General features: G+C 38.0%; 1 protein-coding gene across 1 annotated transcript in view; it reads left to right on the top strand.

Moving 5' to 3' along the window:
* The window catches only part of GRM5 (glutamate metabotropic receptor 5), a 463,609-nt gene that overhangs the window by 374,045 nt on the left and 65,935 nt on the right, over positions 1 to 23,629 (top strand). The window contains exons 5-7 of the mRNA XM_037042924.1: positions 703 to 949; positions 7,416 to 7,584; positions 13,832 to 13,958. Of these exons, the coding sequence (XP_036898819.1) occupies positions 703 to 949; positions 7,416 to 7,584; positions 13,832 to 13,958 (543 nt within the window). The remainder of the gene's footprint in view (positions 1 to 702; positions 950 to 7,415; positions 7,585 to 13,831; positions 13,959 to 23,629) is intronic.

The raw sequence follows: 23,629 nt of genomic DNA, 5'->3' as shown, positions 1-23,629 counted from the left end.
TTATATTACAGATTTATCACCTTGTACCTTTCACTGTAGTTAGATCATTTATCTCTAGTATTGCACAAGTTTCTTCTTACGTGCAGAATCAAGTTCATTCACCTTTGTAGTTTCTCCATCTCATCTGCCACACAGCTTATACTCAGACTGCAGTAAATGTTTGTGGAATTAATTCATGAATTAATTGTGTTTAAATATTACATTTCATAATTTCCAAACAGTCCAGTTTACAGAGAGCACATATTTTGAGGTTCAACGTGGCGGGTGAAAAATCTAAAAGGTAAGTTGAGGCAAGATAGTGAGGGATCAAGTTTACTTCCCTGTTGATTTGGAGATTTGTTGAGGATTTCTAAATCGTGGAAGTATGTTATCACAGCAGAGTTTGAGAGAGATTAGTTCATCCTTAGGATAACTTTTGTGGTAGAGAAATGCAGTGCTATCCTACATCCATTCCCAGAACCTGTTAATGGGGTAACTGAATCTTGGTACTTACTGTTGGGATTCCAGTCCTTCAGGCTTTGGAGGGAAAAACCCAGACATAGAAGACAATTACTAGGCATAGTAGTTGGCTCCTGGGTCTTCGTATTGCCTCTGGTTCTAACTATAATATCGTTCCACTGCATTTTCTAATAATTTAGAGTCGTAGACATACCTATAGTGGCATTCAATCTCAGAGTTAATTCCTAATTTGTTTCCCAACAGGTTCTCTGACTCTGAGGACACATCACGTTCAAGATTCCAAAATGGGGTTTGTGATCAATGCAATCTATTCCATGGCCTATGGGCTCCACAACATGCAGATGTCCCTCTGCCCTGGCTACGCAGGCCTCTGCGATGCGATGAAGCCCATCGATGGACGGAAGCTTTTGGACTCCCTGATGAAAACCAACTTTACGGGGGTTTCTGGAGATACAATCCTCTTTGATGAGAATGGCGACTCTCCGGGAAGGTATTGTTACAATTCTCCTCTAGACCATAGAGCCTGAACAACAGCCATCCCTTGATCCTGAGGTGCTGTTTCTCTCCTTTGTGGTTATCCAGGCATCCTGGCTGTGTTTGACTACCTCTGACACCACAAAGTGAGTAGAGCCTTATTTCCTGTGGCCAGGGAAAAGCGTGGATGTGGATGTGCTAAACACGGTCTTGGAATCGTCCCCACATTTCAAAGATCTAAACAAAGAGGCAGGAGGCTCACAGAGGCTCATCTGTGATAACAGATGATCAAAAGCAAGTTCCGTTCGCCACGTTATTCCATGTATTCTGCTGTCTTCTTGGGTCATAGGACTATTCTGAAACAGGAACAATTCCATTTCTGGTAATCCAGAATAGGCATGAGGTGCTGTTACATTGTTTGCTATACCTACAGTGAGTTATAAGTCATATTTTATTTTATTGTCCTCCAAAGGGAGCACTTTCCCCCTTCTCAAGGCCTAAACTGCCCTTTTTTCTCTGAAATTTTACCTTTCATTACTTATAGAGAGGAGCCTGAAAATATGAACTTACTTATAGGGGAGCCTCCAGGAAAAGTCATTAAGTACTTCAAACTTATCAGAATTTACATCTATTTCATACTCCAAATTCTTAAGTGACTCTATACATAGAATGTCTAATCTGTGAGAGATAATGTTATTGAAATGGTATTCTGAGATGTAGCAGGGCTGGGTCTTTACTCTGCCTTGCTCGAGATCAACTGGGGTCCTGGGTCTCTGGCTGTAAAATCCCAAGGACTCTTCCAGTAACTCATTATGCTGACAGCTGTGCTTGCAGAACATGACCTTAAATGTTTGCAGCTGAGCGTGGCAAAACAGATTTCATGACCCTCCATGACTCGCAGCCCAGGTGCCTACGCATCGTGCCAGCCTCCTCAGTGTAGCTTGTTTCCCCATCCCCGAGGTAAGCTGGAGCTTGTCTCTGCTGCAGCTCTTACCTTCTCACAAGTGGAACTTCTCAGTGACAGTTAGTATCAGGCCATGCCGCTAAAAGCAAGGCTGGATATTTTCTCTTTTCTAGACACATGAAGATTATTGCTCCAGGCAGGCTGTTAGCTAAGATTAACTGACTTTTCATATATGGTTATCTAATTTTTGGCTATTCAGTGTATCCATTGTAATAGGGTGAAGTATTCAGAGTGGGGAGGAGAAATACAAACATTTTCCCAAGGTCAGAGTAACTTGGCATTTTAAGTAACTCTTCTCGGGGCAGGTGGACCAATGAGCTCAGTCTTTGGACTAAGGTCAAGGCCTATGCTCTGGTACCTATGCAGGGATTTATCATTCTTGTGTGTATCCCTATAGTACTGACATCAGCTTTGGACTTGTTCACAGACTTTGATGATTACAGCTTCACCAATTCAAAGCATTTCCATATCACATACCCAAACCAGTTCCACAAAAGAGATAATGAAGAAATGGTTCAGCTCTATCCCAATGGGAAGAAACCTTAATGAGTTGGAGGGAACATCACTGTCTCATTCATAATCCTCCAAATACGCTGTAATGGGGCACATTTCCAATGTTGGTTTTTAGCCTTCTTTTGGGACATGAATTTCTTTAAAATTAAGATTAAAAATTACAGTTATTCTCTCAATGACAATATACATAAAATTTTACAAACAATTTCTGGGAATTTATAGTTGTTTAGAGATTTTCCACATGTTACTAAGGTTGGGCATTATATTAGCCCATTAATAAATCATCAGAATTGGCCTCTGAAGGCATGAGCCAGTCTTGGTGGTGGGGGGAGGTGGTTTGCAACTTCTTGCTTTACCAACTAATCCAGTTATATTTACAAAATAAATAGAACTAACATTTACTGAGTGTGTGTTCTTAGTCAAATAATAAGTCCCTGCATTTTAATCCTGAGATAAGTAATGTTATTATTCTCTTTTTCAGCTAAAGGCTTACACATGGAGGCTTACAAAGGTTAAATGACTTGTCCAAAAACACAGTCTAGTAAATGATAGTCAAGATTCTTACTCAGTCTGCTGGGCTTCAACCCTAACCCTATATAACATGCTGCTGATTCATCAACCAGAATCACAATGAAAAAGCCATTATTTTGTATGCATTATGTTGTTATTTCTGTGGATTAAAATCTACAGTTTTGCTGGATCAAAGACATTCCAAACTGGGCAACGGACCAGAGGAGCCTGGAGTGATCAAGTGTTCCCTTAAAATGCCAGCATCTCATAAAAGCTGCCACCACCCTCAGGCACACACACTTGTGGGTCACTGGATAGTAAACTAGAATCATTGTTTTTATACCTCACATCTAATTAGACTACTGTCAGTTCACATTTCTTTAACGAAAAACCTGGTGCCAGGTGTGCTAGAGAATTCAAAATTTTTGAATTTACAAAAGGTTATGCAGCCCTCTAATGCCTCCAACATACCGTGGAGCAGCACTTCTTAACCAACACATTAATCTTTCTGCAGCAAAACATATGAATACTCACATGGAGTGTGGTAAATAGACTATAAATGGACTCATGACAGTGTAGGTCAAGTTTTGTCACTCGATAAGTTCAGATTGGGTCATGTTATACTGCCAAGTGAGTTCTTTAAAAAAACTTTAGTTTTCAGAGCTCTAAGGATTTAAGAATTATAAATTAGAAATATAGACCTTTACCACTTACTGTCAACCATATAGATCACGGGTCAGCAAACTACAGTCTGCAAACGGAATTGAGTCTGCTGTCTTTGTAAATAAGGATTCGTTAGAGTACATTTATACTCACTTGTTTAGATACTGTTCATGGTTGCTTTCACATGACATGAGCAGTGTTGAGAAGTTGCAACAGAGATAATTTCCCTTGGCCCCAAATATTTACTGTCTATTGCTTAGAGCAAAAGTTTTCTGACCTCTAGTATAGCATTCATTGGAGATGAAGGTTTCAGAGGCCTTGTCATGGCTCGGGATGGATCATAATAGAACAGAGGAAAGATGGGGCATCTAAGTCAGACCAATGAGTATTTAAGGCAAAAATTTTAACATTATATTGGGGAACTTAGAAGTGAATGTAAAATACATGAATGTAGAATATTTGACAACATGAAGGAAGGGGGTATAGAATTACACAAAGGCAACATTCTTATATTTTACATTAAGTGTCATATTAATTTTAAGTATAAGTTAGATAAATTAAAAATGCATATTATAATTCAGTAAGCAGCCACTAAAATTTTATACAAGGTGAAGGAATTAGCTTAAGAGCATATGTGCATAACCGACAGACACAGACAACAGTGTGGTGATCGCCAGAGGGAAAAGAGTTGAGGGCAGAGTGAGGGAGGTAGGCAGAGGTGGAGGGGAAATGGAAACAACTGTAATAGTATAAAAAATACAAATAAAGTTTTTAAAAAGCCAATAGAGGAATACTAAAACCAAAATTATTCCAAAAGAAGCCAGGAAAGGAGGAGCAGATGGACAAAAAAAAATGTGACAAGTAGTAAATGAGGGTAGAACATTAGACATTAGCAGATACTGAGCTGGTTTGCACACTGATTCTTGTTATGTGGTTCTGTCCATAAAAGGAGCTTAGAGATGATCTGTTTCAATGTCCTAACTTCCCTGGAAGAAAATTGAATTGCAGAGAAAGAAAGAGGAATGCTCAAGATTACATAGTTCATTTAGTAATAGAGAAATGACACTACACAGACCTTAGGCTTAATCATCACGTAAGGAGAATTCTTAGATTGTTTTCATCATCTTTATATTACATTTGAAATCATTTTATATATATATATATATATATATATATATATATATATATATAAATGAAAGGTTTCATTATTAGTTACCATTAAAGTTTTTGGTCAAACCAACTCCGTAGTCTCTCTTTAATCTATGATTATACAACCCGAAGGCATAGGCTATTATGTGCTTGGAGTGTCCATTATGTTGGCCAATAGAAAATTCATCACATATTTAAGAATTAAACCTTTTCTTTGAAGAAGCACCTCAACACCCAAATTACAGACTGAGAGAGCCGTAGGAGCCATATAAATTCAATAATCTGCACAGTGACCCCCACCAAACAATGCGGCAGTTCCTCCGATAGTGGTCTTGCTTTGGACCCTTGGCTTAGGAGAAGTTCACTGTTTCTGAGGAAGTCTGCTCTAATTTTCAGAAAGATATTTCTTTAACTGAGCACTGCCTTCCTTCAGTTTCTACTTATACTTTAATAGAACATTTCCCCCTTTTGGTTAAAATATAAATTTATATTTTCTTGGAACAATATATACAATTAAATAAACATTTTTTCAGGTATTTCAACTTGAAATTTTGGCCAGTTAAAGTGGTAGCCGAAAAGGGCAAAGAATTTTCCTGTTTATTTTTTGAAATCTAGATCCCTTCAGTTTTTACCATTTTTCCTACATAAAATAAGAAAAGGTATAGGTATAGCTATACGAGCCTTAAAATGTGGAGTGGTTCAGATTTCCGCAGTATTTAAACAATGGGAAGCTCATCCCTCAGCTCAGTCGAGTAGATCTGGAGCATGGTGGAGCCAAAAGGCTGAGGTTAGGTCTCGCCCTGCCACTAGCTTGCTCTGCATCCTGGTCGTGCTCCTCAGCCTAGCCAAGCTTCAGTTCCATTACCTGTCAAATTGATGTTTGGGACTAGATCTTTTCAGAGTTAAGAATGGGTAGAATGGGAGTGATGGCTCATTTGGGGGTGAACAATGAAACTGTCAAAACTGTTCAAATCAGTAGCAGCAGAGAAAGGAGCCTCCTGACACCAGCATTTCTTACTTCCTCTAAACCTAGAGTGTTCAAAAGTTCCATGCTCACAGAGGCTCCTTTTGAAGACCTAGAAGGCCACTGTGTTTGAAGTAGCCAATGACACAATCAATGAGTTCCTTTTGTCTGTGTTCTCTGTTCTAATAGCTCAACTCATTGTTTACTTATAGTAGCCACGAGATAACTGGCAGTGAAAAGATGTAGGACTCAGTTTTGTTTCCTATAGATCATACTTTTGGTTTAGAAATGGAATTTAGACAGTTACATAGAATTGTTACCAAGTGCAAATACAACATGGTAGAATAATCCCTAAGCCACTGAACAGCCAACAAAAACTTAAGAATGAGTTAACATTCTGAAAAAAATACTACAGTAAAAAAATATGATTGGATATGAAAACAGAGTGGTATCATTTTCTTTTTTTTTCTTTTTTTTTAATTTTTTATTTATTTATGTTTAGAGAGGAAGGGAAGGAGAGAAGGAGAGAAATATCAATGTATGGTTGCTTCTCATGAGTCCCCTGCTGGGAACTGGCCTGCAACCCAGGCATGTGCCCTGACTGGGAATCGAACCGCAATTGTGTGGATCGCAGGCTCAAGCTCAATCCACTGAGCTACACCAGCCAGGGCCAGAGTGGTATCATTTTACAACATGCATCCCAACAGATGGATGTGAGGGTTGGTCTTAGCATATCTGTCCCGAGCACTGGTCTGAATATGCTAATCTGGCAACTTGAACCCAAAAGCCAGAAAGTTTTCCATGCCTCTCATTTTCCACATAGCTAAATATGCTGAGCATGGGAGGTTGCAGGAGGTATTTAAGAGAACCCATCTTCCTGTCCTATAAACCCTGAGAAGGAAAGTCATAGGGTACTATGTGAAAACTTTGTGAAACTAAGACATACCTATTCAAGAACTGACTCAGGGATGGCACTTCTCCAATGTCCTCAGATTGAAAAGCTATTTCAGAAGTGCTTCTCTCGTAATGTTGTTACGTGGAAGAAAAATCATCTAGACACACACATCAATTTTCCCTCTTTATATCTCTATTCCATACTCAAAATAAGAATAACACCTAATAAAGGCTAAGAATTCAGAAGGTACTAGGATATCCTAGGATTTTTGCATTGCATGAGGTACTTTAGAAGCTATTTTCAGGCTTATTTTAAATATCACTTCTGTAAGTGTCTTTACAGCTGTTGATAAAAGATAAATAAGAAAGGTAAAATTAGGCCCTTTCCAAATTACCCCCAAATTCCCTATACTTGAAGACAAGATTAAAGATTTACCAAATTTCTCACTTGGTTAGAAAAGGAAAATTTTATTTTCCTTGAGTGAAGATGAAAACCTCTCCATCATTTTTAGAAGTCTAACAGTAGTACTTGTTTAAAACTCTTGAACTTACTTCAAAACTTGTCTCTCATCCTGCTAAGGTCAAGTCACCTTCTCACATGGGATTATTTTCTATTTCAGGTAGAGGCTTGAATATTTTTTTTAAAGAGACCTCTGAAGAAAAAGTGACACATACAGGCTTTTGTGTTATTCTTAGTGTAGTCATGGAAAATTCCAGTATCACTGGTATGACAGTAGATACATGGTCTGGGATGAAATCTATTGCTTTTTCATAGCTGAGATTTTCTATCGGTAGCTGAGTCATTATTATATTCTTGTTCCCAAGGTATGAAATAATGAATTTCAAGGAAATGGGAAAAGATTATTTTGACTACATCAATGTTGGAAGCTGGGACAACGGTGAGTTAAAGATGGATGATGATGAAGTGTGGTCCAAGAAAAACACCATCATCAGATCTGTGTGCAGTGAACCGTGTGAGAAAGGCCAGATAAAGGTAAAACAGGGTCCATGTTTCTTTATTTTTTGTTGTATATTCAAAAGTGTTCATTGTCTTCGGCTACTGTTTAAAATTTTAGATACTTGCTTTATCTTATAGGCTGTAAACTTCCAAATGTCAGAAATGATACTTTTTACTTTTTTCTCATCAGTTGCTTGTAATATCTGGTATGACCCGCAATCATCTTACTACTTGGACTCATTGAGCCAATTGATAAGTCACGTTTGCCCACACCCTTTCTATCCATGAGAGCCTTTACAGACAGGTTTTCTGGGAACACATAGCTCACAGTAGGAAGTCATATTAACTTGTAATTATCTTAACAAGTATTTATCAAATTCCTACTAATGTAACCATTTATATCAATGGAGAAAAATAAGTAAGACACCTCTACTGTCAGAAGACGTACAATCTAGTTGAGGAAGAAGATATCATGGACACAGATAAGTAATATTGTGTAAAATGCAATGACTTTGTTAAGAAAGAAAAGGGAGTTATATAAATTCATATAAAGGGAAAGGAGAGATTTCTTCTGAATAAAATGTCAGACATTGCACCACGAACAATAGCTCTGATTTCAGAGACATAAGGGGAAATGCAATAATTACTTCCTGTTCTAGTAAAGGGACATTAATAGGAAAGGCATATAAGTGGTCAAGTTTTCTGAAATAATTATGAATAATGTAGGGTATGTTGCTTTAAATACTTGTTATAAAAGAGAAAATTAAAATAATATATTGAATCCATATTAATGGAGAGTTCTAAATAGGTTGTGATGTGGACACCGGCCCACAGTGCCTGCATCATTATGGATGAAATGAGACATTCACATGGACTACTGCGTCCTATGGAGGAAAAGAGACTGCATAGCTTTTCTCTCAAGGGTAGAAAAATCCTTGGCCCTTGCTGTGACTGGCCTTTATTGGGTTTCTCAGCACATTATTACATGATGGTCCTCATTTACTATGCGCAGGTTGCTTTAGGTGATTACCTTTTACAGAAAACAAAGGAACCAATGCTGCTAATCACATCACAGAAGAGGGATATTTGCAAATAAAAAGCAAAGGTGGTTGGACCGTTACACTTGTCCTTGGAAGGTTTAGCATGGATTTTAGGAAGTTACTTTGCAGTAAATGTTTGCCATTGGGGGCTGGGCCCACATCACATAGAATGGTCTCCTACAGGTTGAACTTAATTTTATTAACCAGAGAGGTTTGAGAATAATTTTGACCAAGATGTTGACATATGCTGGGTTAATAGTAGGTGAAGATTCACGAGTAGAGGTATGAAACATCATTAATGAACAGAAGAGACAAGTTAGAAGGACACTGGGGTTAGAAGGGCCCTGAATTGTGGAAGAAACAGTGAAAATGGAAAGGGAGCAAGGATGTTTGAGATGAACATTATTGAGGTAGATGCAACCAGCCCTGGCTACCAGTTAGATGTAGGGTGGGGGAAGAGGAAGAAGTCTGAGGCAATCATCTGTGATTCCTAGTTTTAGTAACTAGAAGTTTCCATTGTTAGGAACAGAAATGGAAATGGATCTACGGAAAAAGCAATGGGTTGGTCTGGGGTGTTGGTTTTGAGATATCTAGTCAGTGGTAGAAAATATTGGTCTTTAACAAAGAGAAATAAAAAGAAGGCTGAAGATACAGATTTGGGAATTAATTGAACAGAGCTAAAGGGGAAGCTATTTGAGGACATGAGATCACTCCACCTGAAAGTACAGAGACAAAATAAATGTACACCAAGAATAGAGATCTGGAAGAAGATCTGCAAAAAGGAAGAAAAAGTAGAGAATGAACAGCCACCAGGTCAGGTACATATAGAGAACCAGAGAGCATGGGGTCATGTAAGATAGTTGTCAATGGAAGAAAGAGATCAGGGAGAGAAGGACTGAAGGAAGGACACAAAAATTGGGGTTAGCACTTCACTTGGGGCCTTCTGGAAACAGAAGCCTGCCAATTAAACAGAACAGAATGGGGACTGAGCAATGGGAAGTGTATGGCAAAATGCAGGCAACGGCATGGTCTGGGAGTTTGAGGACGATGAAAAGCTCCTGTTGCACTAAATAAGGTCTGGCTACGTGAACAGGAAACCATCCAGTGAAACAAAAGGGTGAAAGTACACTAAAAATTAAAAGGAGCTGGGGGAAGAAAAACATTATCAAAATAATCTATTAATCAAATAGTTATTGAAGTGCTACCGGGCATTTCAAGCACTTTCTATAACTAGTATAATTAGCCTTGCTCTTTTCTATCAACCTTACCTTCACTCTGTTTGGAACACATTCAAGTTGCTCATTTATTGAATATTTTGGTATCAATTCTAAAGTCTTCAAAAGGTTATTATGAAAGCCCTGGCTGGTGTAGCTCAGTGGATTGAGCGCGGGCCTGTGAACTAGAGAATTGCGGTTCGATTCCCAGTCAGGGCACATGCCTGGGTTGCAGGCTGGTTCCCTGCAGGCCAACTCCCAGCAGGGGACGCAGGAAAGGCAACCATACATTGATGTTTCTCTCCTTCCCCTCTAAAGATAAATAAATAAATAAAATCTTAAAAAAAAAAAGGTCATTATGAAGACTTAGTAAGCATAAGACCAAAAGGAAGAATAACAAGGTAAATGAAGATAGGTATAAATTTATTAATACCAGCTAAATCACCCAGTGGCTTATGCCGTATCTGAAAATTTGCTCATGTTTTGTTGTGATATACAAGGGTTGGTCAGCTGTGGCCCACAGGCCAACTCTGACCTCCTGCCTGTTTTTGTACAGTTTTACTAAAATCAAGCCATGCTTCTCTGTTTATGTATTGTCTACGGCCACTATAGTAAATAGAGTTGAACAGTTGAATTTCAGTGAAGGCTGTATGGCCTACAAAGCCTGAAATATTTACTGTCTGATACTTTGCAAAAGGTTTGCTCACCTTTAGTGTACAATGACAGTCTGCATCTTGGCCGATCATCTTGTAGCTAAACACTTCATGTGAAATTCTCTATGAATTCATTCAGAATATCAATTGCTCACAATTTCCAGTCCCTCCTGTAGAAATATTACCCTATGGAATTAGCACATGGGCACTGTTTTGGCCCTTCGCAGCAATAGTTTGAACATGTAACTTCAAAATGCTGAATGGCTGATTTGAGAGATTTCTTTATAATATGCTTTGTTTCACATCATTTCGTATAGAGGCCTTGAGGGCGTCCACAGATTTTGGTATCTCCAGGGAGTCCTGGAAACGGCTGCCTGCAGAAGGGACAACTTAAGTTTCTGTTGGCGTCAAAAGTTATATGTGAATTTTGGATTGTGCAAGAGTTGGGGGAGGAGGGTTGGTGTCCCCTGACCTCCATGTTATTCTAGGGTCAAATGCATATGCTTTTCCAATTCATTCTACTAGGAATAATTTATACAGTAGAAGACTTTGATTCCCTATTGTAATAGTTTAAACACTAGTTAATTTGTAATATTTATTTAGTCATTTTTATTTCAAATTCTATTTTCTTAGCCAGATCTCATTTTCACTCTATTAAATACAAAATTTTCAGCCCTGGCTGGTGTGGCTCAGTGGATTGAGTGTGAGCCTGTGAAGCAAAGGGTCACTGGTTCTATTCCCAGTCAGGGCACATGCCTGGGTCGCAGGCCAGGTCCCCAGTTGGAGACACATGAGAGGCAACCACACATTGGTGTTTCTCTCCCACTCTTCTTTTCTTCCCCTCTCTCTAAAAATAAATAAATAAAATATTTTTAAAAAATCAAAAAAACCCCAAAATTTACAACATTATCTTAATATGGTTTAAGGCTCTCACTTTAGCAACTTCATTAATAATAGCAATATCTTATGGCATTGTTCAGACTTACTAACTTGGAGTCCATGAAAGGGCATTAGTATAGCAAAGGTTCAAATATGTTACATATATTTATTCATAATGAAAGCACCACTACTTCCAGGATATTCAGAAAAGAATTGGAATTACTATGAAAGAGAATTGTCACCACCTCTTGTATTCAAAATGAATGTGAGACAGAACATACATAACAAATGAAAAAAAGTAAAACAAATCAGTTTCGAATGATCTGAAGACATATTAGTTGTCACTACTGGTACAAAAAAGTGGTGTAATGTTTGAATTAATTTTGAAATATAACATGAACTTATTTTGGTAAAAAAATGAAATTCACAAACCAATATGAACTGAACCACAGGAAGTTAGCATATTTCTAGAGGGAAAAATGCAATTGCTCTTGTTTGCTCAGCCCTGTGAAGAAAAGGAATCCTGCAGTATTTGAAATGTGTCTGATTGCATTACCAGTAACTGTAGTTTTACTAGTGTGGTTGAAATTACCCTCCAAAATGAAATCAATGTCTCTATGTGAATATTTATATGCATACTAATAATAAAACAGTTAATATTTTTACTTTTGTGCAGTTGACAAATTACTGTGATATGTTTTTAATCTTTATGTTTCTTTATTGGAGCAAGACCCCTGACCATATTTTAGTAAATATATCATTGTGATGTATGTTTAGTAAATATACTAAATATATTTATTTTATTTAGTATATAAATAAATACTAAATACTGTGATGTATTTACTAAACAGAATCTGTGCAAAAATGACATACTACCCATCTAGATACTTTGTCATACTTTGCCTATCGGTGGAATAGTTCCATTTACAAAGTTTTATACATCAAAAAGCTTTGAAGTTGACCAGGCTCTCCATTAATTCATCTCTGAAAAAGTTAAAAGGAATTCAATTTTAGCTACTATATTTCACAGCATTAAAAAGTAGTCCTCAGGAAACTTTATAAAGGTAGGTGTATTTAAACAGCAATAGCCTTGGCTTGAAGAAACAGGGTCAGATGGAGGATGCACAGCTACCTAGTGGATATAAGTGATACTAGAGCCGTGGTGTCTTTTGATTCCCAGGCCAGTACTCTTTCCTCTACATCTTTCAAAATATCATAAACTCAATCTTTATACAGACCAATGAGGCTCAGCATTCCCGGGCATGAACCTAAAGTCCAACAGCCATTGTCCAATTGTTGTGTGAGCTCATGACGCCTCCATTTTCTACCTAAAACAAAACAAATAAAATAAAACCAGTTTTGTTACAAAAGGTTGCTCAAATGTTTTAATGGGATAATAGCATATGGCATTCACTAGATAGCCAGTAAACAGCCAATATTACTAGAAAGAATACTTTAGCTTGATTAAACCATTAACGTGAACAATTCTGCATCACGCCTCTGGTTGTTTTAAGGGAAGAACAGTTTAGGCCCTATTTGTCAGCATTCCCTACCTATGTCATTTCCGTGTCAAGAGCCAGCACAGCGACGGTACAAAATAAGAAAGAGGTACCACCTTACAGTTGTGTTTGGCTATAGACATCTAGACGTTGTTATTAGCAAAAATCCTTTATAGAGTCAGCAGCTAAGACAAGGAGTAGAGTGTAAGGGTTGGAGTGAAGAAGACATCCTTTTCTAAAGAATGACATCTGGGACTCTTACAATTGTTAAATTTTTTCAATTCTTTTCTACCACCTAAAATATCAAATAGATGAAGAGGTATATAATAGTCTCTGTGGCCTTACCCATATCCACTTTCATCCCAAGCAAATCAAATTTGCTAGAATAAGAAGAAATGGGTTGAATTATTAAACTATGTTTTTAGTAGAAACAGAGACCAAGAGGGGACCTCCAGAAAAGTTCCAAAGTCTGTCTCTTCATTCATTACAAATCCTTAGTCATTTTGATCAATATGGACAGATTGTTCAACTTTAGCAAATATCCAACGTTCTTTGCTAACAATCTGCAGCTAGTGGACAGGTGCTAAGGTAAATCCAGAGAGTAAAATTCTTAATTTAAGGGAAAGAGAGGCATAGCTCAGGAAAATTCAGTCACATGTAAGCGTATGTGGATGTATGTGTATTTATATGTAAGTACAAACACAGGCACTTAATTAAATACTGGTATCTAAAGTTAAGTTTCCAAAGACTTACAATTAATTTAATTCTTGACCTATCACCAACTAATTTTGTGATGTTGAAATGGTTACCTGGCCTGTTTCTTTAATTATATAATGAGAATATTGATACTTATACTGCCTATCTCGTAGCATTTACAATAAGTAGAAAGTAACATTTCAAAGTCCTTTCTAATTTGCAAAGCAGTACAGCTGAATAAAAGATTGCTGGATTTTTAGGCATGCAAAAAAAATCATCGTGGTTTTGAATACTTGCTGCAGGTGATCCGGAAGGGGGAGGTCAGCTGCTGCTGGACCTGCACTCCGTGTAAAGAGAACGAGTACGTCTTCGACGAGTACACCTGCAAGGCGTGCCAGCTGGGCTCCTGGCCCAATGATGACCTTACAGGTACATGTGTCGCAGTGTCAGCACAGATACATCTCTCAAAACAAAGCTGAAAAAGACACAGGTGTGGGAGGAGAGGGTCACATCTCCAAGTATTTCTCATCTTGGTGGCCTTGGTTTATGTGACAAAGGATTTCCTTGGGAACAGAAGCCTCCCCCACAACTGGATAGTCAGGAAAATCTAGAGATCTTGCAGCAAGGGTGGCCTATATTTCTACCCTCACCACCAAACTAAATCAGAAGCCCCAGGTTTACTACTGGGCATCTTCACCCCATCCTCGGCATAATTGTGAGTTCCTACGCGGGGCCCCAGTTTACTGTTGTTTGAGGTAGTGAGAGAGAGCTGCTGGCCAGGAAGAGACTAAAATATGTTATGACATATCTAAGAGCAAAAACGTTACACACAGTTGGGTAGTTGTTGGCCTAAAACTCTTTGTTTCTCTGAGTGCTTTTCTTTAAACCAGGAACCTCCAACCAAGGAGTTTTCAAACAAAGTCAGCCCAAGGCAAGACTGATCTCTGCTTGGTTTTCTGTTTGTTTTGTTTTGGTCTGTTTATTTTTGTGGGGGGGAGGTGGGTGTTTTGTGTTGTTTTGGTTTGGGTTTATTTTCTCCAAAAATGTTAAGGAATGGATCATGTCCTCTCAACATTATATTTCACAGCTATATCTACTTTTTGCAATACAGAATCAGAATATGTAACTTTCATCTTTCCTTCTAATTTATTCAGTGCATATTACATGCCTTTTTGCCTACCACTGAAATAAACATACAGCCTCTGTCTTAAGTTAATGAGGAAGGCAAAAAGATAAAAATACGATTACAATGAATAAAAAGGCAGATTTGTGAAAGAGGAGTATGAAGAGGAGTCCTGTGGGACTAAATTTTCAAAGAAAATAGAGAAAAACAATCCAGGAAGAGGGCCCGCCATGTATGTGTCTGGTCATCTAGCAGTTTGTAAATCAATACAGATTCAGCACAGCTAAGGCTTGAAAACTCTCACATCATCGGTGTTAGTCTCCATCCTCCATCCTATTCATGCTAGTCGTATTAGCTCATTTTGAAATACTTTCCCCCAAACTCCTGTGATCTTGGGCCCTTTGAAGCCAGTTCACAGTAAAGCTTTGTTTTCAGTGATTGGCATTTATGCGGAAAACTTTCCTTTTCTTAAAAAATAAAGGTCTCTGACTTAATAAAACACCCAAGTGCTTTGTGTTAGCACTGGAATCTTATTTTTACCAATAGGCAATGAGCTTTCTGATCTTCTTATACATGCTGGTATACCCCAAGCCAAGTCAGTGGCAAACACAAAGCCTTCAATAAATTTAGTTGAATAGATGAACTGTAGCCCACTTGCATGCTCTCAGCAAAATGTCAGAAGGAAAAACAAGCCTGATTGGTTTCTGTGGGGGAGGGGGGAGGAGAGGTATTGTGATCTTTACCTTTTTGCTATTTCCCCTTTACTAGAATCCCTAACTTCAACATGGATTATCATTAATTGAACAACTATCTTACAGATTCAACTATCTGCATGGCTAAGCACCTTGAAAATGAGTATATAGATGTAATATTTTTCATTGTGTATTTTGCAAAACCAGGCTGCTGACAATGAACATGGTCTGCTTATGTAGTCATTGAACAGAAAAATACTTATTATTCTTATTTGCATTATAAAATAGGCAGTAGAGAAACTGAGGTTAAAAGCCAGATGTGGACAAGAACCCCGGGGGGGAAAAAAACCCCAATGCCGTTCTTATACTTAATCATCTTATCAGGAGAGAAACATTAATCCCCCTTCTCCCCTTCTCTCGCTCTCTCTATCACACACAGAGACAAGTTGCGTTCAGTAATATGAAGTAAAAAACCAATATTTAAAAACATATGGGGAAAGACATAATTTAAATGTGCAGTCATAAAAGGTCTCTCAGAAGGAGTGAAAATTAGATGAGACCTAAATGGTAAGTAGACAGAGTTAGCAAAGAATTGTGAGATGGGCCTCTCTGGCTGGAGGAGAAGCACGTGGGAAGGACTGCAGACGGGGGGAGCAAATGGAAAACGGTGTCAGAAGAGATCAGAAAGGTGTCAGGGGCTAGATCCCATAGAGCCATGGAGCACACGTTCAGTATCTGAGTGTTTATTATTAAACACAACGATAAACCACTGAGGGCAGAGCACTAGGAGAAACAATGATTGTAGGTATTTCTTTAAAATATTCTAATTTCTGTGAGGGAGAAAATTGTGGAGAGAGATGAAAACCGGGAGCAGGGAGATCAGCTGGGTGGCTACTGCAGGGTGGCTGGAGTAAATATTAAGTAAAGCTACCAAATAATCTGCCTTGAACGCTGGAGAAATAAATGCATTTTTTTTTTCATAAAAATCAATAGTCTGGTTCCAGACAAGATCGCTTTGAGATACCTTTGAGATTTTCAAGTGTGAATTAATTAATTTGACAATTAAGACCTTCTAGTTTGAGCCAGAAGATGTAATAGGAACTGGAAATATAAAATATAGTTGAAGTTTCCAGGAAACTTACAACCTAGAACAGCCCTGTTTAACCTTTTTTATATCATGGCACACAAACTCATCACTAAAATTCTGTGGCACACCGCTCTGACAAAAAATAGTTATAATTTTGATTCATTCACATTGGATGGCTGTTGTGTTGGCTATTCTCATTGTTTTGACAATCTAAGGGAAAAGAGACCAGTGCCCCTGACTAGTCAGAATTGCATGTTTTAAAAATTCTTGGGGCACACAGGTGTGCCTCTTGCCACACACTAGGTGAAGATCACTGATCTAGTGGGAGTAAAGCATGCAAACAGGTAACAACAGTGTACCAAGAGCTGTAGGTGAAGAACGAACAAAGTATAATGGAAAAGTGGAGGAGGGCCTACCTAACACTGGAGAATTTGGGATGGTTTACTCCTGAGGCTTGATCTTACAGCTCTCTTAATACAAAAGTATAGACCGTAGGAGAAAGCGAGGACTGCACCAAGGCTGTTAATGGTGCCACCTTTCTCCAAACCGGCCCACCCCCAAAGAAGTGACTGTTCTCTATTCCTGACCACCTGTGTCTAGTCGTTTATCAAGGCTGGCTGCTTCAATGGCTAAATATTCTTACCCTCTCCTTTCCTCTCTATCTGTACAACTCTTCCCTTGACTGTTCTCATCATCATCTCACATTTGACTAATGCAATCATTTCCCAGTTTATTGCCCTACTCCAAAATTTATACTACATTCCTGTAAGTCTGCTATGCACCTTGCTACTGGATAATGTACCCAAAGTACAGATGTACCTTTTTACTTCATGGCTCAACACTTACCAGTGTTGTCATATCTCTATAGGACATAGTCCAAGTTTTTCAACATGACACACAAAACTCCCTCTCTTCCACCCCTTCTTATGATCTTGCCACTTTCAATCATCACCTTTTTATAATGCTCATGTTGCATTTTGGTATAAAGGGCTGCTTATAATTCTCATCTATACACAGTGCTATTTGATTCTTCCATGCCCATACATGTATTTTCTTTTCTCCCTGGGATGCACTTACTCGGTGGCACAGAGGAGGCTCCCAGTCAATGTGTGTCAGCCTGCAGTAACCCGGTGGGGAGAGCTACAAATGAAGACGAAAGTAGGCATTAGGGCCATCCTGTGAAGTGAGCCTGTAGCTAAAAAGTTTGGACTTTGTCCTATAGATAGGACAAACTGTGGGGCCAGTGGAGGTTTATGATCAGAAGAATGAAATGATTCCTCTAGTTACATTGATATTATGTGAAGCTTAACCTTTAACTGGGATCTGCAGCACTTTTCCTAAGAGCCTCTAGCTGTCTGCAACCCCATCCCACTGACTGTCATGCAAAGTAACAGACCACTTGGCGCTGCTGGCCAGAAGACGGCCCTGGTGGCTTCAGTTATTCCAAAACCTGCCACAGAGATGCTTCAGGGAACGGCGTAAGCCTTTCCTCTACCCACTTGGCTTGTAGTTTCCCCACTTCATCCTGCAACATGACAGTTCAGGCCACCTTTGGTCAGTGCCCTCACCATGGTGATAGCAGCTCACTCATACGTAATGTTTCCTGTGTGCCAGGAACTGTTTAAAGCATCTTACAAATGTTAATTCAATTAATGCCAGCAAAGCTCTGTGGGATAGGTAGCACAGTTAAGAGATCTGAGCCCACTTAAAACTGAGTAATTATTTAGAAAAACAACTAGGAACGGCAATCAACAAGCATCCATGTCTATATACAGGCTCCGGCAGAAGTAAGGCCTGCTTGGGGGTAGTTGGCAGGGTAATAATATGGGTGTAATAATTTAGTTTTAATTTGGAAATTTCACCTAAAATGTCATACAGTATGCTTGAGTATGATATTCTTATGTTACAGAATTACATGATTATGATTTTGAAATAAAAGATTTTGTAATAAAAAGGGGGCGTTATTTGTGCCAGACCCTGTATTTACCTATGGACTTGTATATATGCATATATTCAGAAAAAGATGTATGAAATGAAGATTATCTACTGATAAGAAAAGATGTTTATGAGTGATGGGATTGTGGCTTTTTCATACACATGTAAACATGCATGCATATAATATGAATTATATTGTGAAAATGTGTTTTTCTAAATAAAGCCTTTTAAAAAATGTTAAGCTAGACATATTCTTAATAGCCATCATAAACTAGCAGGAACCAGGGACCAGGAATTAGGAAGATAAGGAGAATCTAGCATGAAAACCAGAAAGAAAAGAAAGAAAGAAGGTTATAAATGGAGGGTGAGGGCAGAACACAGACAACATTCCTAATTCAACTTATCTTTATTGAGGATAGCAAGAAGTAATTCTTTACGTAACAATCATCAGACATTTATGTCAGCAGTGAGGAGGAAACAGGACCTGTGTCCTCAAAGAGATCATCCTAAATACAGACAAACGATGATAATCCTGATATTGAGTGTTAACAGCAAAGAAAAGCAGAATGTCAGTGGAAATACTTAAATAAGGTTTAAAGTTGCCCCTTCAGTGAATTGCATACATACAAGCATTAAAGTAAAGATGGCAGTCGAGCAAACTAATATGAAAGAGAAGAGTGTTTTGGATGTAGAATGAAGAACTGAGAGTGATGTAGGCAAGCTGGGCAAAGGCCAACTCTCAGAAGGCTTTGAAAACCAGGATGAACATGTTAAAGTTCGTCCTAAGGGAAACTGAAACCATCTGCTACTCATTCAGTCACATAGTCATTCATTCAACACATACAGACCCAACTGTTGAAAATATTTCTATGACCAAACCATAAAATTATCTGCCCCCATGATATTTACATTCTAATGGAGAGAATAGTTTTAAATGAGTCAATTCTTGTCTCCAGAGTATCCAAAAATCAAATAAGAAAGGAAGTGTAATCAAGATACACTACTGTATAAATATTATTTACATAGTCACAATGTAAAAAGTGAATATTGTTTAAAAAAGGAACAGGGGGACACTGATTTCAGAATACTGGTTTCATCTAGAAAGAGAAAAGGGAGTCAGATGTGAGTTACAAAAGCAATTCTGATTATATCTCTAGGCTGTGTGTGCATGATATGAAACAGATGGCAAAATATCAACATTTGTTAAATCCGACTATTTTTGTTGTATACCTTCCTGCATGTTCAAAATTTTATGTTTAAAATATTCATAATATTTGAGCTAAATATTGAATGCTAAAAGATAAAATTTTAAAATAAAGGCCAAATTGGGGGCTTCAAAAGGAGGATAAGAGAAAATGACAGTAAGGGCATTTTGCGAATCACAATGCGAATCTGTTTATGGTTTGGAGTATGATGATGCAGTGGGAATAAAGGGCAATGAAAAGATCTTATTAGGAAATAAAATCAATAGGAGGACATAACTGTTTCCCTGAGAGAAAAAGTTAACTAAAATGTGGTCTGGTTTGAGAGAAGAAGGAGGGATAGGACTGGAAGGCAACACTTTAAGCTAGGCACTCAGTTAATTCCCTAAAATCTGCTGCTGAGGTAACTTTTTTGGTCGCACACCATTCCTCACCAGAAACAGGCAAAAATTGTCCTAGAAAGAATCTTTAATTTGTTTTCTCTCAAAGAATTTAGGATAGGATGTAATAGTTCCCCTGGCCAACGCCAAAGGCATGGAAACACTTCCAGGTGGGTTTGCCAAGTCTGGCCACCTTCCAACAAACCCAAGTGAAAAAAAAAAAAAGCAAAAACAAAGTGGCTTTCAAAAAATAACATGATGAAAAACTTTTTGAGGAAATTAGAATGATTTCTTGCTTTTTCACTCATAAAGAAATGCATCTTACTTATTTTATGTGCAAAGCCATGAAATGGAAGGGAGGCACTGCACATAAGCATTTGAATGTCAATAGGAACATTCCTCTAAGAAGTTTCTTTGGTTCCCTCCAAAAGGTTTTTTTGGAAGTAGGAACCTTTGTATCTTACCTTTAGAGGAAAAAAGAGAACAAACCAAAGGGGATTTGGTGGGAACCTAGGAGGGAGTGGAAGACAAGCTCCAAGGAGGCATAACCATTGACAGACTTGATAACTCCAGCTTTGGAATTACTCTCTTCTTACAGTTGGTTGCTTCTTTTGTGTCCCTGGGTTGTCCCATGTATACTGGGATTAATTTTTTAAACCTTTAAGAAGTACACTAAATAAAAAAACATGGGAGGATTGGTTTTTTATTACACTCATTGAAACTATCTTAAGCACTATCCTTTTGAATCTTATGACATAAATATTACTATTTTACAGTTGAATTAATCAAGACCTTGAAAGATCCTGCATGTTGCTCAAGATCACAAAACTAGTGAGAAATCAAGTCTGGGTGCTATGATTTCACTACTTTATGCTACCTGCCTTTCTTCACAATCACATTTTGAAGACCCATAGTTTCAGGAAATTATAGAAAGAAAAAAATCAGTTTTCAAGCAGTTGTAGGTTACTTATTACCAGGTTGCTCTGGTATTTTTCATTTCAAATGTACTTGAAATGAGCCGTCTGATTATTACAGTTAAATTTGGACAAGAAAGGGGGTAAAAAAATCCTTACTGTTTATTAAGTATCGTGTGTTTCTGAATCTTTGTAACAGAGTTTAGATAACAAATGTGTTTATTTCTGTTAAAATAATTGTAATAAATGGTTCCTGTTGATATTAACAATATAACAGGCTTTCAGAATGATAACCTGTTATTTCTTGGCTTCTAGGTTAGGTAATAATCTGAATAGGAACATGCTACATAGCTGGTTATCCTAACACTTATTCATTCAGCAAAAGTTCTTTTATCAAGTTGTCAACACAGTTTTCAACAATGTGCTAGGTACTAGTGATAGAATTATAAAAGGGTGTATCTGACTTTCCATTTATATGGAATGAAAGATTTTCAGTGGAAGAGGCTGACTTAAATATGTTATTCCATTAAAAGTATAACATATGACACATGAAATAGTTGAATCATATGCCGAGTGCACAAAGAACAGAAGTTTTCCTTAGCAAATAGTTCCAACTAAGCACAAACAGCACTGGGAACTGACCACAGAGTGTTCATGCAGCCAGAGTTCCTACCCTCGAGTACCCCAGAGCCTGGGCAGACACTCATACAAATAAGCAGTTCAATTACATTAACTGTTATTTCTCCAGTGTTAAAAAAAGTTTAAAAAATATATAGTGATGAGAAATGTACATAGAGATAGATGGACTGATTTAACAATGAATGAATAATGAAATCCCAGCAAAGTTCCAACCTCCCTCTGTTGAATGTCTTCTACATTTGAAAGTAACTACATTAAGTGTGCCTGGAATATAGTAGAAACTGGTTTAATGTTCGTCTAGTGAAAGAATAAAAGAGACAGGGAAGTAAGGGGAAGAATGAAGAAACAAACAGACAGAGGAAAGGAATGAAGGAGGAAAAAACAAAAAGCTAGGAGGAGAGTAAGAATTGGTCACAATAGGAACACAGAGGAGAAAATATTAACAAGGTGTTGAGTGTTTAGTGGTCCCTTCCTGGAGGAGGCAGAACCAGTTCGAGTGGAAATGAGAAGTTAATCAGGTAAAAGGGGGAGAAACTTTCAAGCAGGAAGGAAAGGCCCTAAGGTTGTTAAAACAAGTCCTAGCCAAGAAAATGTGTATTTTTTCCAATATCATGAAGGTATTCAGAGGCAAGTGAATACCTATTTCACATTCACCTTTCTATCAAAGTCTGTACTATGAGAGCTAACCTTTTCTAAAGAATAAACATCATAATGGTGACCAGTTGTTAAAAAAAGACTGACCATCATTTTGTCTAATGATGTAATTTCCAGATCCCTAAGTGTTCCGTCCCGCGGAACAGTCAACTGGGGTCCCGAGTCTACCTGAAACGGATGAATAGGGATGGGAACAAGAGGTGCGGAGAAAGGCAGCAAGACAAAGGATTCTGATCAAGCTGCGAATTTTATTTTGGGCGGGGCTGTTATATAGGGGGCAGGGGAAAAGGGGAGGTGGTTCTGATAGGTTGTCCTGTGCATGCTCACTGCATGCTCCTGGCGACGATTGGTAGGTGGGCGCGTGATCAGCATCTTGATTGGTAGTTAGTACTCGTGATCAAAGGATGCCCACAAGGGTGGGGGCTACCTGGCTCGGCTGCAGCATCCTGTTTGGGGCTGCCTCAGCCAAGCCCTCCTGGTGCGATTTTCTTGATGGATTGCATTCACCATCTTTAGGCCCCGACACCTAAGCACTTTTCAGATTTTCCTTGTCAATTTTGCTACATAAACAGTCACCAATACAATCTAGGGAAGGTGGCTTTATGACAAATAAATTATCTCTAATAATTCATCTTTATTATCTTCCGCAGCACAGTGATTAAATCAAAAGGCTCTGGAGTCAGACATGTCTATGTTGAAATCCACATGCCATCACTGACACATTGGTGTGATGTTATGCAAATAAATTTCTTTCTCTGAGCTTCAATTTCCTCTTCTATTAAGTGGAAATAATAGTAGTAATGAATTTATGGATTTTGAGGGGAGATTAAATAGCATTCATAAGTTTGTACCCCTCAACTATTCAATTATATTAACTTTTATCTCTCCAGTGTTCAAAAAAGTCTTTAAAAACATATAGTGATGAGAAATAAACAGAGATAAATGGATTGACTTAAGAATAAGTGAATGATAAAAATCTGGAAAATGTCTCAACCTCTCTCTATTGAATGTCTTATACATTTAAAAGTAGGGTTCTTTAAGTACACGACTATCGAGACAGTGAATTGTACACAGTAGGTGAGAAATTTATATTTGTTGAACTAAAGTTACTATTATGAATATTTCTCTTAGTTTGAATTACCTTTTTCGGACTTCTGATTCCAAATAAATGGGTTACACAAGGTTACTGGCAAGCTGGAAACTCTGTAAAGATAGTCATGAGCCATAACAATCCTAAAAGTCATCTACCATGTTTTTAATCACTCTCCCTGATTAAAAAAGTCATTTTCTGGTTTCATTTGCACCTTCATTACCTACTTTTGATGTTTTTCTTACACACAAGGGAAAAAATTAACCTTCCCAGAAGGGATCTAAGCATCTACTACTGCCGTCAATACTTCTGCATTCATTGTCAATTCTTCGTTGGGTGGTATTTGAAATTAAACTAAGGTTAGGGTTTTTCATTGTTCCAGGG

The sequence above is a fragment of the Sturnira hondurensis genome, unplaced genomic scaffold, assembly GCF_014824575.4.
Source record: "Sturnira hondurensis isolate 20B ecotype Veracruz unplaced genomic scaffold, ASM1482457v3 Scaffold0003801, whole genome shotgun sequence".
Taxonomy (NCBI): domain Eukaryota; kingdom Metazoa; phylum Chordata; class Mammalia; order Chiroptera; family Phyllostomidae; genus Sturnira; species Sturnira hondurensis.
Note: the sequence above shows the minus strand (reverse complement) of the source record. Positions and strands in the feature narration are given on the sequence as shown.